This window comes from Perna viridis, chromosome 6 (assembly GCF_037379345.1).
Source record: "Perna viridis isolate PV_CMFRI_1.1 ecotype Kerala chromosome 6, ASM3737934v1, whole genome shotgun sequence".
NCBI lineage: Eukaryota > Metazoa > Mollusca > Bivalvia > Mytilida > Mytilidae > Perna > Perna viridis.
This window is the reverse complement of record NC_142450.1, coordinates 11,152,069-11,171,062: the sequence shown is the minus strand read 5'-3', so window position 1 is coordinate 11,171,062 and position 18,994 is coordinate 11,152,069. Positions and strand designations below refer to the sequence as shown.

General features: G+C 36.2%; 1 protein-coding gene across 2 annotated transcripts; it reads right to left on the bottom strand.

Annotated features, from left to right (window-relative positions):
- Positions 1-1,797: 1,797 nt before the first annotated feature.
- Positions 1,798-13,817, bottom strand: LOC148613642 (low-density lipoprotein receptor-like). 2 transcript variants are annotated; one of them, XM_088587090.1, is made up of 7 exons: positions 13,684-13,817; positions 11,415-11,586; positions 6,291-6,530; positions 5,832-5,953; positions 5,099-5,229; positions 2,577-2,727; positions 1,798-1,981 (listed from the first exon to the last, which is right to left on the bottom strand). In XM_088587090.1, exons 1-7 carry the CDS (start codon positions 13,730-13,732, stop codon positions 1,854-1,856), a joined length of 993 nt encoding a protein of 330 aa, XP_088443216.1. In that variant the 5' UTR covers positions 13,733-13,817; the 3' UTR covers positions 1,798-1,853. The 2 variants fall into 2 exon arrangements, with proteins under 2 accessions (XP_088443216.1, XP_088443217.1); XM_088587091.1 differs by lacking the exon at positions 6,291-6,530.
- Positions 13,818-18,994: the final 5,177 nt, after the last annotated feature.

Sequence of the window (18,994 nt, the reverse complement as noted above, 5' to 3'; positions counted from 1 at the left end):
GAACTTTTACTTGCATTATTTGACGGACTTCCAATTTTTTCACTGACTAGTTCATTTTCGTTCTTTTAAGCACTAGGTCCTACTATATCAACCAATTCTGAATTTTCTGAAGGTACAATGTTTTAGGGTTTGAAAAAATTCAGAATACTCAGTTTCGAGTACTGGTATTCTTTACACATAACGATCGTTTGAAAACAAATTGGTGATTAAAATTTACAAAAGTATCTGTAATTGTTATTCAATATATGTTTCAAATAGATTTGACCATTTAATGACATGGAATATTTAAGTAACGCTGTTCATGATTTCATTTGTTTATGTTAAACTTCTCTATTCCCTGGTTACAGTTATACTTCGTCATTGTGAAATAGCCTCAAAAAGGTAATACGGAAACATTAATAATGAATAGGACCAACTAGATGAACATTTTTGTTCATCGAATTTTATGTCTCCCTAACAAAAGAACAATTAATTATTACGTTAGCTATTTTGGGTTGATAATTTTGTTACGATATTTGATAAGTTTACTCATGCTGTCAATTGTATATAACATAAAACGAACTCTAAACGGTAAGATGATACAATGAATAATGCACAGAACCAAATGGATGAACATGTGTAATCGAATTGAAACAAAGGGTCATTATTTATCCAAAACAAAGGGACAATTAATTATAACGTTAGCTGTTTCGGTTAATAGTTTTCTTGTTATATTTACCAAGTGTACTGTCAATTGAATAAAGTTAAATTAACATTAAAATAAAATACAGTTTTGATTACTTCAAAATTGTGCATGAAAACATTGTTAAGGCTGCTTACTTGTCATTTTGAAATTACACAATATGAGTAATTAAATACATATTTGCAGAAATATAGTGGAGGATTTTTGTCAAACCGGCGATGGGCCTTGTTGCGTTCTTCGATCGCTTTGTCGCACTCATCAGTAAACCATGGTTTACTAGGCCTTTTTGGATTTGATCATTTCGGTGTATCCATCTGCGCCATGAAAACTGATCTGTGCAACGTGTCATAGTCTTCCTTTCCTCTTTCGTCTACCTTAGACTTGACTTTCTATTAGCAATTCTTCGGGTGTTTCTAGAGAAACAGAGGACGCTTTCCCTACCGGTGCTCCTGGTCCACGTTCCCAGTTTTCAGTGGAGTCCAAGTTGCTCATTTGCTTTTGTTGCTTTGTGTGTATGATTTTAGTTACTTTGTTCTTTGTTGTGTATGTCTGTTTTCCATGTCTGATCTTTGTCCCTGGATTGCGTTCTTTTGATTACCGCTATAACCTTGGTTCCCTTGATTGCTCTTCCAGAAAATGCAAATATTGAATATTTACTCGATCATGGTTCTCGATATCAAGATAAGACTTCTATGGTGACGATCGGTGGAGTTGTATGGGTAGTGTAGTTCACAGTCAATTAATATTTATGTTTAGGGTTTCAGTATATACTGCGTTGACAGATGCAATATAAGTAACACAATTATGGAACGTACCCGAATAACAGTAGATAGTATATTGAAACAATATAACTTATAACACTTTCTCATCAATATTGTAAAAAATATCAATACTAAAACTCCTAGATACCAAAGAATATGGGTTACAAAATTTTACTTTTTTTTACTAATTTGCTCACGTATGAAAATGTTCGTCATGAGAAAGGAGCTTCAATCGCAAAATATTTTGACTGTTTCCTTATATTCCGAATGGTGTTCAAAGTGATTTGCAAAATATATCTTATCTACTTTCTGAATCAAAAGGGCGATAATGGCGAAAACAAACTAATAAATAAATATAGTTTTAAAAATTCTTAAAGAAAGGTAACCGACAGATTCATTATGAAAGTGTTTCAAGGTTCAAAACATATATTGATTTGTTTCATCATGTTGTCTGGACATTCACAGGTAAATTTCAAATGAGACTTTGGCAAACAAAGATGAGAACATCCGCCGTTGTTGGAACCACATGGATCTTTTCCTGCAAGATAATAAAACAACAAAGCAATAATTTGCAAATGTAGACACACTTTGGAGGTTATATCTGAAAAAAGTACCGTCAGTATTTGCATTATAACACAATAAAATTGAAAGACGACTGTAAAGGTGTTTGTCTTTTTCAGCATATTTTGGTCAATAATGAACACAGGCTTAACCTTGCTTGTCTTTGTGAGATGAAATTTATGTATACATGTGTTCAAGTGAAGGTACTGTGGTTTATTTGGGGGTTTTTTTTGTTTTGTTTTTGTTTTTGTTTTTGTTTTTTTTTGTTTTGTTTTTATTTAAACACAGCAATTAATTACAAACATAAATATGATCAATTATACATTTTCCTTTAAAAACGTTTCAATTTATTCATTTTTGTCTTTTTGGAAAAGGTAAAACAAATGCCAAGAATTGAATCGAGCGTTTGGTTTCAAAAGTGCATGTGGCCTGGTTATGGTTGTTACCACAAGAAACAAATGTAGAAAATATGTGAGCGGTTTGAAAAGGAAAAAAATACATGTATTAAAAGAGCATGCAATTCAAACTTAAAAATAAAATGAACGATTTATTTTCAAATAATAATCAATCACCTTCTTTCTGTGCAAAAGGGTGGAATATTTTGTAGTCCTGCAAGGACAGCACCATATCTTCATTTGTTTCTATTTCATTCAGAGTGTTCGTTTCTGGGTCTAACTTGTATAACATATCTATTCCGTGCCCTTTAAGGAAGTAAAGGTTTCCCTAAAACAGACAGACATTCACAGTGTCCTCTTCGCTTTGATGTATTATCATGCATTATCATTACACCTTAACGAACACTCATTATGGTATTATTCCCTACTTGCGGAGCTCGGGATGCAGCCATATTTTATCCTGTTTTTGCAGAGTTACCTCCTGTAAGAGCAGGTATAATTTCGAAGTCTCTCTAATCGATGTTCGGATTCGGGTGCAGAAAAAAAAGAAGTAACCCGAATGAAAATGGAATCTTCAGCAGACAAACACAACGGTGTTTCTAAAATTTACAGGGTGTTTCATTTTGTTGGTAGGTTACATAAGGATGATTTTCATTTGTATCCCGGGTAAGGAAAATTTATTGCAGGGTCAGTAGAACGAGAAAGTCCCTTTTGACTTTCGAGATTTTCTGAAGTATCGTCGATATCGGATGGAAAACCTTACGTGTTCCGAATAGACACCTGCTCCAAAGGGAGATACATGTTGACAAAATGTTGGTCCGCAAGTCGGGAATATAAACAGTAAACAAAAGTACATATTCATATTTTGCAATGTCCACGCTGCAACAAAGAAAGGACAATAATTTTGGATTTCTTATCATCAATCTTAGATTTTAAATAAAACTTTTTTTTTAAATTTGAATTAATAATTTACTGTAAAAGGGAGTGTCCTGTACACATGTTTTTGGCTGATTGTTGTCTCTTAGTCTTCATTTGCATTTATCATGTTTAAATTGATTTACTTATTAATGTGCTATTTGATTTACTTAATAATTTGTTAATTCATTTACATGTATAAAATCTTAAATGAAGTTACAGTACTTAACCTTAAAATATAGATATAAACATCTTGGAATTATTTTATTATTTACGTATATTTACGAAAAGCAGAGAACGCTTACCCTACCGGTGCACCTTGTCCATGCTTCCATTTTTTAGTGGAGTTGTTCATTTACTTTTGTTGCTTTGTACGTATTATTATGGTTATTTTAAGTTCTTTATGATACAGTTTTCTGTCTGGTCTATGTATCTGGATTATATCCTTTTTTATTTCCGATTTCACACTTATGACTTTTTGTGAATCCTCTACTGTTTTTAAGGTATATTGTTTAATAATAATATTTTCTAATATGAATTATATGTTATTTTTGTGTTATGTAAAGATTTATTGAAATACCGATGTAGTTTTGTTATAAAAACTTAACAGTACTAACATAAAAAAATAAGTTAGTATAAAAAACCAACTGGACGAATTTATATATTTATAAAAAGGGTGGTGTAGTTTTGGGGTCCCATTCTATCGTTTACTCCTATTGCCTAATATTTATTATATTGAAAGTAGGATTTTATCTCCTGCAGCCATCCTTCTTCATTAGCCACTGATAAAGACCATTTAATACCAGAACGATAAAATACCCACCTGGTCAAAAAATTCTAATTTAATTCTAATATGTAGTGCCCCGTGCAGGTCCGGGTGTTAAAAGAATAGGCCTGCAGCAGCGGTAAGCTTGTCGTAAAAGGCGACTAAATAGTGCTCAGAACCTTAGTCGGGGGCTAGGTTGCTGTGCCCAAAAAGCAACTGGAATGGGGTACCCCTGGTGTGTTACATGCTGGGGTTGTCAGGCTATAATACGGAAAACCTGATCGCAAATCATAGTGGTGCACCGTGTTAGGACATATGCCACGTTCCTCGCACGTTAAAGAACCCTTATGTGGTATTCTCTCGGAGTAGGAACCATGGGTCTCCGCCACAGGAGGCTAAATTGCCCGACCCTACCCATCTCTCCCTATTTCCAGTGACAATCAAAATCTGTCGACCCCATTGTCCTTGTGTCCCATCCCTTTTTCGTTTCATCATCATTTCATGTTCATTTTATCATCAATTTTATGTTCATCGTCTGAATATAGCTGAAATATTGCTGCTCGGACGTTAAACCCCAACACACAACAAACAACTAATATGTAGTACTCCACATAAGAATCATGCAAAATGTGATTCATGGTTGAAAAGCCTGCATATTTTTATTTTTGATATTTTGTTTAACATGTCATAGTAAACAGAACGTAACGTGGTTTTTCATATAACCCATGTTCATAGGTGATAAAAATATATATAGAATGTACTGTAGATTTCAAATTTGAGGGAGATAACTCTGTAAATGACACTCAAATACAACAGAATCTATTGGATTTTCAATTTTGATTATCTCCTAAAAGCAGTCAAATATGAATGAATAATTATACATTTCACAATATAAACCCATAAAACAACTTAATTACAAAAATAAAAATATGTAGCCTTTTTTGGGGTGTATCACGTTTTTAAGATTTTGCATGATTCTTACAAAGACAGCTACTTAAAAAATGAAAATAAACAGTACCTGATAAACTTGTAAATGCTTCGGATCATACACATTTCGAAGAGCAACTCTCTCATCTGTACCATTAGTATTGATCGAACGAATGACAGCATTCATCACGTCATTGTAGTAAATCCTATCATTTTCATAATCTAGAAAAATAAAAGTTTCTTAAATGTTGAATATACAAGACAACTATTTAATTTTCTAAACCACAAAATATCTACATTGTACATATAATGTATTTTGATGCTTTCACTACTTATACAGTGTTAAAATGTGTCCTAATATGATAAGATGCACACAGTGTAGTCATAGCAGGAGTATGATTCACATTACAAAATTTGCTTAAGCATTGATCATGAAGAAAATGATAATGTTCCATCTCATACCAAAAACGTATTAAGATTTAATTCGAGCGCGGAACAAGATCCTAGGCGTTTTTCAGCATTCGTGATCATATATTGGTTATTCACTCTTCCCAATCAATTACGCTTTTACAAAAGATTCTGTGAAAGTTTCTTGAAAATCGATCAGTGGCGTAAAAGAAGTAAGTGATAAAAGATGGGTACTTCTTTGCGTAACGAAAGGAAAAAAGCTATTGCGGACACCTCTATCAATATATTACTCAAAATGGGGGATGAAAAACATTTATGATCAACAATCAGACACAAACACTTTAATAATTACAGGAAATATTTTGACGAGACTAAATGGTCATGGTCAATTTTCCATTTTTCTTAAAAACACTTACCGATCGCTATAAATGTGTTATATACGAATGATGCCATGTATTGTAATCTGATTACTGTTTCTCGAAAAGTGCCATCCATTTTAATCCTGTCAATACCAGACCCAGTTAGAAAGTAAATGTACCTGCATAAAAAATTATAATTTCATATGGTCGAAGTATTGAATTAGAATTATTTTTTTCTATTAGCCCATTTATTAGCATCATTTGAGTAGGGGTGTCGTTACGGTTTAACAGCTCTTATATTTTCCTTTTCGACATATTTTGGGCTTTTGGTGGGTTTTCGTCGAAGTCGTTCATTCAGCACGACGACGTCTTACTGAATGGTTCGGTTAAACATAGGTGTTTTTACTGTACGTGGCTAAGTGTTTCATTTGGAATATAATACGTATTATATGTTATGATAAATTACATGCCGCAGCGGCGTTGTCGTGTGGCCTTATAATGATATTACATGCTCACTTATTGAACGGATCCAGCACAACCTGTCTAAGAGTCACATGTCCCAAATCCAGAACAGTCAAAGTCTTCCGCTGTTTACTTGCCAGATCCATCACAAAAAGGGTATCATTGTTTTTAACATCAACCCAGTAGATGTTGTTATGAACCCAATCGATGGCCCACTGTGTAAAATGGAGAATCGAAGCGTCCTCTAATACCATTTCTGCATTGTTTGGTTCACCAAAGTCTTCAAACTTTATTCTAAAATGCATAATTTGCAGCATTCTCATTTATCTGATTTTAGATAATGGGTATACATAAAAAAATATTCTCCGTACTTTTTACTGGTATCTGATAATTTCTATCGGAAACTTGACTCGTCTTCTTAACACAATTGACGGTTTTTTAATGGTTGACGTCTTTATTTTATCTGTATTTAGTTACTTTTATTTTAACTTTCAATTTTGACTACTAATTTTACCACTTATGACCGGCAGCAATTTAATTTAGCTCTCTATATTGTAATATTCCAGAAATTACTAACTGTGATGGATCCGGAAGGATAAACAGGCTATAAAACCTGGTCTTACATTTATATCGAACATGTCTGTACCAAATTTCCGTTGATGGGATTTCTATTCCTTTTCTATTTCTATTTCTATTCTATCGTCCAGTCATGACGATGCAGCACAAAAAAAAGTTATATAAGTCTAAAGGATTGTACAACGATACCGATAAAGATGTTAATACACTATAATAAAATATATAATGAGCAAAAAATTTTTCAGTCAACAAATGACCTTCTTCAGTGCCTTAAATAAACTGAGTGTGAATGAAAGTAAATGGTCTGTGAACACAACTCAGTACCTAAAAAGGTGAATACCTGTGACGTATACAATTTTATCGACGGTAACAAATATCTTGAACATTGTGTTATAGACACACGTTGTGTGTTGATCTTGAATACTGAACTATAAAACTAAAAATATTTTCATTTTGTTAAAATCATCGAGGCAGTGATTAGGTAATCTGAAGAGTTGACTGACTGGGAGTAAAGGCTTTTTGTTAGGTCGCTCCTGTGTCGGTTCAAGCGCTTGTGAAAAAGCTGTTTAGATTCACCAACATATTGAAGGCCACAGATGGGACAGTGGAGCAAATATATTACATTAACACTCTTGCAGTGCACGTTGCAAAATAGTTTGTAGCGTTTCCCCGTGACTGTGCTGGTGAATGATAACGAGTGGTGCATTTGGTTGCAACATTTACACATTTTGTCACCACAGGAGCGACTCTCGCCTGGAGTCAAGTTGGGCTTAGATAATGCAGGCCTCACAAGTAGACTACGCAAACTGTCTGGCTGTCTGAAAGCAATCATAGGTGGTTCGGGAAAGACTTTGGACAATGTTGAGTTTCTCTCGACAGAGGCCCAGTGCTCACGAATGGTGTAGTGGCTTTTTTAAGGCAGATGTGGTATGTTAGATTTACATTTTTCCTTTGCCTTGCATTGTAACAGACTACTTCTTGGGATATTGTGATTTTTTTAACCCTTCTTTGATGGTCTTATATCTATATCCCCTTCTTAAATTGTTCTTCAGTTGACCTAGACTTTTTTTAAGGATTCCTCATTTGAACAAATGCGTCTTAGCCTAAGAGCTTGACTAAATGGTATACTCTTAGTCAGATGAGATGGATGACAGCTCTTAGGCATAAGACATTGATGTGTGTCAGTTGGTTTTGAGTATAGGTCCGTGGAGAGCTCTTCCCCCGATAAGGTGCTGGAGGTATCGAGGAATGAGATGTTAGTAGCAGATGTTTCGTGAGTGAAGTTAATTGAAAGATGTTGATTGTTGTTACGAGCGATAAAATTCTTTACTTCTTCTTCGTCATGTGTCCACTTCATATCCACGTCGTCAATAAACCTACACCAGGACAGAGGTTTTTCTATAAAGGATTCAAGTAGTTCTTTTTTCAGATATTCCCATGAAAATGTTGGCATAAGACGGAGACAGTTTGGTACCCATAGCTGTGCCATGTATTTGTAAGTAATGGTCTCCATTAAAAGTAAAATTGTTCTTTTTCAAACCCATTGTGAGCAAAGTGACTAGACAGTCAGTAGGTGCAAGCCTCGATACCATCACGGTGAAGAATGTTGGTATAGAGAGATGTAACGTCCATCGTGACCAGAGTGGTCCTTGGTGGAAGGGGATTCAGAGCCTGCATCTTCTGTAAGTAATCAGTCGTATCTTTTTTTCAACATGTGGGCGTAGATGAAAGTCCGCGAATTCCGAAATTTTCTATGTTGGATGGCCGTTAGCAGAGACTATAAGTCTACTTGGGTTGTTAACTTTGTGAATTTGGGGAGTAGGTAGAATCGACCAGGTTTAGGATTTTCAGGTTTGAGAGTTTTAATGTCAATGTGGTTATTTTCGTACATTTTGTTTAACTCAGTTTTTATTTCGTCCGCAAAGGATTGAGTGGGGTCTATTGTTAATTTGTGTATTTCTGTTTTACAAAAACTCTCCATTCAAATATGGTCCTTCTAGTCACGTCGAAAACGAATCTTTGCGTAATATCCTTTCGAAGGTCCCAAGTACCGTGAACCACGCTCCATAAATTGGAATTATAACTTTAAAGTTCTTATGGATGCCATCGAGGACTAAGCAAGAAAATGAATAAAACGAGAACAAGACATTGATTCTCTGTCAGAGTGGTTAAAGGCCGTGAGGTCTTTAATTTTGAAACGAATTCAAGTTTTAAGTAGGTCAATGAGTGCCAAGGCTACATTGGTTAGCACAGACCCTGATGCAGTAAAAACATTATCTACAATACATGACAAATATCTTGTCGTACCAGCAGACGAAGCGAACAAAACTCTCTACAAAACGTTTTACATCCAATGTTTATCATCAGAGGTAGATGTAGAAAATAATAGCAGTGATAAGACCTATACTTCTACCACACTCTCCAAAGAAGAGATTGTGGAAAACCATAAATCTGTGCTATCCTCTTTTGGTCTCTCTACCAAGGACGTTGATTGTGATTTACCGTCTATGTATTAACCCGTGCAGGTCCGGGTGTTAAAAGAATAGGCCTGCAGCAGCGCTAAACTTGTCGTATAAGGCGACTAAATAGTGCTCAGAAACCTAGCCGGGGGCTAGGCGCTCTGCCCACCGAGCAACTGAGATGTGTGCCCCAGGTGGTGGAATGGGGTACCCCTGGCGTGTTACATGCTGGGGTTGTCAGGCTATAATACGGAAAACCTGACCGCAAACCATAGTGGTGCACCGTGTTGGGAAAGATGCCACGTTCCTCGCACGTTAATGAACCCTGCTGTGGTATTCGATAGGAGAAGGAACCTTTGCGCTCCGCCACAGGAGGCTAAATTGCCCGACCTTACCCATTCCCCCTTTTTCCAGTGGCAATCAAAATTTGTCGACCCTATTGTCCCTGTGACCCATCCTTTTTTTTTTTTTCATTTCATGATCATTTTGTCATCCATTTCATGTTCATTGTCTGAATATAGCTGAAATATTGCTGCTCGGACGTTAAACCCCAACAAACAAAACAGTCTATGTACTGGATTCCTAAGCTCCGCAAGAATCCATACAAACAACGTTTCATAACTGGATCTGCAAAATGTACCATCAAATCTCCTTCAAAACTTTTAACTTCTATACTCACAACTGTCAAAGAGGGTCTGCTGTCCCACCACAACACTTGTTACTCCCGTAGTGGTATTAATTCAATGTGGATCCTGAAAAATTCGAAAGATCTTTTAGAGACAATCAGTTCAAGACTATTATCTGAATATAATAGCATAATACATGATTTTTCAACACCGTATACTTCTTCCCCATACTCAGTTAAAATCCCGACTTAAAAAACATCATACATCGTTGGTTTTCCAAAAAAGATGGCACACCTAGATTCAAATATATAGATCTTGGTGAAGATTCCTCATACTTGGTAAGAAATAATTCCAAATCATCTTCAAATTATACAGAAAATGTTTACAAAATGCTGGAATTTTAATCAACCATATATTTGTCCAGTGTGGTGGATGTGTTTTTCAACAAACGGTCGGCATACCAATGGGAACAAATTGTGCTCCTTTTCTTGCTGACCTATTTCTTCACTCTTACGAGGCTTACTTTATAACTGATCTGATCCGAAAGAAAGAATATCATTTAGCTTCCTTAATATCAGTTTCCGCTATACAGATGATGTATTATCTTTAAACAATCCTGCCCCGTGCAGGCCCGGGTGTTAAAAGAATAGGCCCGCAGCAGCGCTAAGCTTGTCGTATAAGGCGACTAAATAGTGCTCAGAAACCTAGCCGGGGGCTAGGCGCTCTGCCCACAGAGCAACTGGGATGTGTGCCCCAGGTGGTGGAATGAGGTACCCTGGCGTGTTGCATGCTTGGGATGTCAGGCTATAATACGGAAAAACTGACTGCAAACCATAGTGGTGCACTGTGTTGAGAAAGATGCCACGTTCCTCGCACGTTAAAGAACCCTGCTGTGGTATTCGATAGGAGTAAGAACCTTTGCGCTCCGCCACAGGAGGCTAAATTGCCCGACCTTACCCATCCCCCTTTTTCCAGTGGCATTCAAAATTTGTCGACCCTATTATCCTTCTGACCCATCCTTTTTTTTTCATTTCATGTTCATTTTATCATCCATTTCATGTTCATTGTCAGAATATAGCTGAAATACTGCTGCTTGGACGTTAAACCCCAACAAATAAACAAATTAAACACTCCTAATTTCGAGGATTTAATACATCGCACCTGCAACAAAGATCTTGAGATAAAGGAATCTACAGACACATATCTTGACCTACACATAGAAAACGAGTGTAAAGGAAAACTATTGACTAAAATTTACGACAAACGTGATGACTTTTCATTCAAATTTTCCTTTCATCTGTGGCAACATCCCTTCAGCACCTGTGTATGGAGTGTTCATATCATAACTCATACGTTATGCCAGAGCTTGCCGAAACTACGCAGACTTTTTGTATCGGGCTAGAACTCAAACTAATAGGCTTCTGAAAACTGATTTATTCAACGGGTATGGTATCACAGACTCAACGCCCTCTAAAATGAATATTTGAATTTGAGCGTTCAAAAAGTATTCAAGTTACCTGTATATGTCACTTCCCAATGTTGAGTAGTAAATAAATCTGCGCTTCCAATCGTAGTCAACTGCAGTTTGGTAATCAGACACAACGGGAGGAGAAACGGTATGCTTGGTCCATGTTAGTCCATCCAAATAGTATATTGAGTCATGTTCAAGTGCGAGCAAAGGGGGCCTGTCTAGATACGTGATTTGAATAAGCCTTTTTATCTTTTATGTACTTCTTCGTCTAAGAATCAGGCAAAATATATATAGGGTGTGGCACATGAAGAAAAAAAAACAAAGAGATTTTATTGGATTAATCAAGTATTTATACCCAAAATTCTCCAGCAATAGCCATCAAAGAGTATCTAAAATTTGCTTTTTAAGATATTGACAGGTCAAATTTAGTAGAAATGGACTATGAAAAAATGGCGGGACAATTTTCCTGCTCTTTTTTCTTTATATAAGCAGTCAAAAAATATCTACGTTATAAATGCTTCATGATAAACTTAATTAGCTTTCAGTTGTTTTCTAGTTATATAGAATATATTTAAGGCAAAAGGCCTAGATTGAGAAAAAAATGATGTGCCACCCATTGCCTGTTTCTTACACAGAATGGTGCTTAATAACACAGTGACTTCACGAAGTCACATAATTGTAAAACTGCAAATAGAAAATAGAAATAAACAATAAATACAAGGTCAAATATTTTTGTAATCTTGAAGTATAATATTCGACGTTATGTATATATATTTTTATATGGAGTCATTCCGTTACGCTAGCCGGGGGCTAGGCGCTCTGCCCACAGAACAACTGGGATGTGTGCCCCAGGTGGTGGAATGGGGTACCCCTGGCGTGTTACATGCTGGGGTTGTCAGGCTATAATACGGAAAACCTGACCGCAAACCATAGTGGTGCACCGTGTTGGGAAGGATGCCACGTTCCTCGCACGTTAAAGAACCCTACTGTGGTATTCGATAGGAGTAGGAACCTTTGCGCTCCGCCACGGGAGGCTAAATTGCCCGACCTTACCCATCCCTCTTTTTCCAGTGGCAATCAAAATTTGTCGACCCTATTATCCTTGTGACCCATCCTTTTTTTTCATTTCATGTTCATTTTATCATCCATTTCATGTTCATAGTCTGAATATAGCTGAAATATTGCTGCTCGGACGTTAAACCCCAACAAACAAACAAACATTCCGTTACGGCACGAACCGCCTCGCCGATAGATTCCTTCTCGCTAACCGTTACGCCCCTTGTCGTCTACATAAGATGATGATTAATTAACGTAGTAAATAAGCAGTTGTACTGTAGACGACGCAAAGAAATGAGATACTCAGTGCTAAATACTTGCTAATGATACATGCATATACAATTGACCTTCCGATACAAACTGAAATGAAAGATATTTAGATTTAAAACACAAAAGCTTTTTTTTTTTTTTTTTTTTTTTTTTTTTTTTATGACAATTTTCTTGTCATCTAAATAATTATTCTTAATATTGTTTCTCTCGTTGCGTAAATTTTCTTATAAATAAATTAAGTAACAATAATAAATGATACGTATTTTTGTTGCTTACGTGTGTTACTGTCTGGATAATGTTTTGAACCCTTGTTAGGTTTTTTGTTGACTTTAAAGAATTAAGTGTCAGTCACTGTAAGAATCAGGCAGTAGGTGAAAAATGGTATGAAAAACTCATCCTTTAGATAATGTAATTTGACTATTTGCAGCATCAGAATCAAGGCAAACAGACGTGATTTTCCATATTATGCTGCACAATTGAGTAACAATTTCATTGGAATACACTGAAAAAGACCATTTCTGGGGCAGATAACTCCGTAAAAAAAATAATTTTTCTAACACTGTATTGAAACATTTCGGAGGAAAGCTAGTGATGCAGAAAATTGGTATTTTTTTTCAAAAATCGAAAGCATCCTGAGTGAATATATATTATCAGATCGGTGGGGTTTTGACATACAATGTACATATTTCTGATTTTTCCCGGTTTTCCTGATTCTTACAAATACTTGACTTAACTTTTAGAAATCATTGGAACGTCTGTATTCATAATTTCACATCAATCTCATGTAAGCATCGAAGTGACTTTGATTTATTTCATTCCGTTTCAGAGAAAAACTTGAAAGGCTTTGGTGAAATTGAATATGATACAAACATATATATCCCTGATTTGAAAAGTTATGTCCCTAACGTTTGTATACCTCCTTAATGATAATGGCTAACAAAATACTCAGAAGAAAGCAGAAGAAAATTTCTAACAGACAAATTCCTTACCTTCAAAACTAGCAGAAGACAGGAAAAAACGTAGCATGAAAGCCGCCATATTTTCAGTATGTTTTAAACGAAATGGCAAGCCATCCTCCCTTTATATCTAAAATAAAACATGATAAGTTTAATAATACTTAATACAAAGTTTGACATTTTTGCCGCATTAGTTTAAGATAATTACGTCCAAAATTGTTATAATTTGAATTTTTCCATATCTGTGGCTTATTTTGAGATAAAATTTTGACATAATGTGTGTCGTTATCAGATATTCAAATATAGTCCAAATAAAAATGATTGTGGCGGATCTAAACAGATATTTGTATATTTTCTTTTACATTAACTTAGGTAAACGTGAAACAAAATATCCATGGACTGAGTTGATGCTCTCACTTCTACATAAGTTTCTGCCAACACCTTATTGAGCTTATTACCCTTTGAATGTCAACAATGACGATTTTAGTGGTTTTAGCTTATAATTAAAAGGCTCATAAAAACCCTTTTTATTGTTGATATGATCCTTTAGACAACGCATTACGTTTGTTTTTAATCAATGACTATCAATTTTATATCCTGAATAAATGGCTTCCATTTTAAATCTTTGAAATTGTGGCTGCCTACTTTCACATCTCTAATAGTGATGTTTATATCTTAAAATCAATTAACACTTTGTTTTACATCCTTGAATAAGTGAATCAGCATTTTTACATCAATGAATCAGTGCTTGTTTTTTTTATCAAATCTTTGAATAAATTACTACCATGTTTATATACTTGAAGATAAGAATGCTAGTTTCTGATTCAGTGAACACCAGATTAGATTTTTAATCTTTGAATCAGTAAATGCATGTATCAATTTTTACATCTCTAAAGCTGTGACTACAAATCCTTACACTCTCCTTTGATATTATCAGAGTACTGCAAAATCAACCAACAATTCAATCTGGTGTCCAATTGAAATAAAAGAAATATCCATATTTATATGCAGTTATACTAAGGTAAGAGCATATAAATATGGATATTTCTTTTAAATTTCACAAAAACAAAACAATAAAAGATGACATATTTATATGCAGTTATACTAAAGTAAGAGGCCCCGTGCAGGTCCGGGTGTTAAAAGAATAGGCCTGCAGCAGCGCTAAGCTTGTCGTAAAAGGCGACTAAATAGTGCTCAGAAACCTAGCCGGGGGCTAGGCGCTCTGCCCACAGAGCAACTGGGATGTGTGCCCCAGGTGGTGGAATGGGATACCCCTGGCGTGTTACATGCTGGGGTTGTCAGGCTATAATACGGAAAACCTGACCGCAAACCATAGTGGTGCACCGTGTTGGGAAAGATGCCACGTTCCTCGCACGTTAAAGAACCCTGATGTGGTATTCGATAGGAGTAGGAACCTTTGCGCTCCGCCACAGGAGGCTAAATTGCCCGACCTTACCCATCCCCCATTTTTCTAGTGGCAATCAAAATTTGTCGACCCTATTATCCTTGTGACCCATCCTTTTTTTTATCATTTCATTTTCATTTTATCATCCATTTCATGTTCATTGTCTGAATATAGCTGAAATATTGCTGCTCGGACGTTAAACCCCAACAAACAAACAAACAAAACTAAAGTAAGAGTACATAAACCATAGAAAAGGCAAAGATTTCCACCAAAACAAATATTTCAATTAGGCACCGACAATTTTTATAATGAGGGTGCGGCCTGGGATTTTCAATGTTGCTAAATATTGTCTTCTGCTCTTCGTATTTTTTTAATAGCAATTGAATTATATTTGTTTTTCTCAGAAATATGGCAGATTTTTTTTCGCATTTACGATAAACAATAAATGGAAAATATTATATGAATATCAAGGAAGGACGTATGGAAGTAAAGACTCAGATGATCAGATATTTTATTCTTGTTAAGACCAAAAAATTAATAAATGGATTTACATCCCCTCCCGCTCCTACAAATGACAAAATCAGGATTTTTTTAGGCACTATAATATACAAATCTTTCCATTTTGGTGACAAAAAATAATGTTTCTTCTCTGAAATTGATGTGGCTATGGATTTAGAATATGTCTTTACACCAAAAAGATAAGATTAGGCCTGCAAACATCTGTTAAGGAGTAAACATTTTTTTTTTTAAATCCCCCAACCACCCCATATTTTTGGTGAGGTTTGGATGAAATTTATTTAGCCTAAATAAGACATGGCTTTGTCTGTAGCCAGGAATGATGAGGAGCTGCTTCTTATTTCTAAACCATAATTGAGCACGAATTAGTCGAGGGCTCATGCAAGCCGGGATTAGCTTACCCTATGATAGCACGAACAAGTCTGAGACTCGTGCATGTCGGAAAGTTTTCCTTGCGATAGCATGAGCAAGTCACGTCACAATCAATTATGCATGGCCAGTTTAGAATGATAACCTTGTATTCTTCGTCCTTAATTTTAACACCCCAAAAGATATCAATTAGACAAGAAGCAATCTAAAAGTAAATTCATGATTGTATATCATATCTAATTCAAATTCTTGCATATTTATAAAGACAATGAGGGGTAACAGGAGACAACCTTGGCGTATTTCTTGTATTTTCGTTGAAGGATGGTGAGAGTATTGAATTGTGGGTGACTTGGCATTTGGTTTCTTGTAGAGTCTTTGGATAATCTTGATTCCACAGTGTCTTTGTACATTCCAAAGTGCATTTCTGTGAACTATGCTAAGGCCTTCTTGAAGTCCACGAAGTTAATGTAGATGAGTGATTACCATTTTATTTACTCCTCGATGATGACCCGTAACATAGCAATTTGGTCAATACATGATCGACCGCATAGGAATCAGAAAAATAGCTGGATTCCTTCCCAGTTTTTGGCAGTTGCTCAGGTCGCCCTTCTTCGGAAGCTTAATGATGTAACTTAACTCCAATAATAAAGGATTTCTACTGTTTCACAGATATTTTCAAACAGTTCATGCAAGGTGCTTACGGACCCAGTGGAGGTTCGAGTGTCAAAAGAATAGGCCCACAGAAGCGCTAAGCTCGTCCATAAAGGCAACTAAATAGTGCTCAGAACCCTGGCGGGGGCTAGGGTGCTCTGTGCCCTCAGTGCAACTGAATTGTGGGTCCAAGATGGTGGTATGGGGTAGCCCTGACATTCTAGGGTTGTGAGCCATAATACGGAAAATCTGACCGCAAACCAAAGTGTATTGTTTGTTTGTTTGTTGGGATTTAACGTCCGAGCAGCAATATTTCAGCTATATTCAGACGATGAACATGAAAGGATGATAAAATGAACATGAAATGCAAAAAAAAAGATGGGACACAAGGATAATAGGGTCGACAAATTTTGATTGCCACTGGAAAAAGGGTAGATGGGTAAGGTCGGGCAATTTAGCCTCCTGTGGCGGAGCGCAAAGGTTCCTTCTCCTATCGAATACCACAGCAAGGTTCTTTAACGTGCGAGGAAGGTGGCATCTTTCCCAACACGGTGCACCACTATGGTTTGCGGTCAGGTTTACCGTTTTATAGCCTGACAACCCCTGCATGTAACACGCCAGGGGTACCCCATTCCACCACCTGGGGCACACATCCCAGTTGCTCTGTGGGCAGAGCGCCTAGCCCCCGGCTAGGTTTCTGAGCACTATTTAATCGCCTTATACGACAATCTTAGCGCTGCTGCAGGCCTATTCTTTTAACACCCGGACCTGCACGGGGTCAAACCAAAGTGTAGCAACGTATTGGAAAACCTGCCGATTGTCACGTTCTTCTCACGTTAAATTACCCTTCTGTGGTATTCTACCGTAAGAACCGATGGACTCCGCCACAAAAGGCTAAATTGCCCGACCCTACCCACCTCTTCCAATTTCAAGTGGCAATCAAAATTTGACGATCCCATTATCCCATAATCTGTCACAGTTTATTATTTGTTCTGACTCATTGAGCTGTCTTTTGGCAATTAAGAATCACAAACTGAAAAACACTCTTATCTTACAAATTTTATATTTTATTCATCGACTTCGGGAAACTGTTTGTTTTAATTTCATTATTTTATGAAGAGACTTTGATCTTGCTTTTAATATTTTCCTTGCATTAAATGTTCTTGCCGTGATATGGCCCTGGTCGCCGAAACGGCAATAAACAACAACAATCAATCAATCAATCAATCGGGAATTCGATATAGAAATTGTTTTTCTCTGGGTACCCAGTCATGTTGGTATTCAAGGGAATTCAGTTGTAGACAGGGTTGCCAAGAAGGCATTAAATGAAATAATAAAGGACGTTAGTTTGCCATACACCGATTTTAAACCTTTAATAAGGAAATATATTTCAAAGATGTGGCAGGACCGATGGGACGGTCTTGAACACAACAAACTCAATTCCATAAAACCCGATCTAGGCGTTCATCAATCCGGGTCGAGCAATCGCAAAGAGCAAGTGGTCATGACTAGATGCCGCATTGGACATTCTAGATTTACACATGGCCATTTGCTTGTTGGTGATCCTCCACCTGAGTGTATCCCATGTGATTGCCCTTTCTCTATCAGACATGTTCTTCTAGATTGTGTGGATTTTGCCAACATCAGGCAAAATTATTTTGACTGCGCCAATATGTTTGATTTGTTCAAGACCGTTTCATCTAAAAACATTATCGATTTCTTGTGGGACATCGGTTTATTTAATAAAATTTAAATTGGATACCTTCCTTGATTTTTCAATATTTTAAATGTTTTATCGAAGTTATGTTTCTATATGTATTTTATGTCTTAGGTTCACCTTTTATGTACCTTTTTATATGTAAATAGCTGTTTGTTTTAATTTCATTATTTTATGAAGATACTTTGATCTTGCTTTTAATGTTTTCCTTGCATTAAATGTTCTTGCCGTGATATGGCCCTAGTCGCCGAAACGGCAATAAACAACAACAATCAATCAATCAATCCCATTATCTTTGTGTCCCATCCCATTTTTCATTTCATGTTTATTTCATCATCTGTTTCATGTTCATCGCCTGGATAGAGCTGAAATATCGCTGCTCAAGCGTTATACTCCAATAATTAATCAATCAATCAATCTAAATGTTGTAGGTTTTTTTCCGGGTTAATCTTCAAGATGGAAATTTGGTTCGGTCCTGGGTCTTATTTGTAGGGTTTTTATAATTTCATCTTTCGTGATTGGGCCAGTATCAAGATCAAGGTCTTCTCCAGGAGGTAGATCAGAAGCATCTGATATATCTTCTCCATTTAAAAAAGGTCTAACTTGGTTAGTTATGACATTGCAATCTTTGTCTTTCACTGATTTCGATGTGTTGGTCTTTCTACCTGCCAGTTGGCGTGTGATGT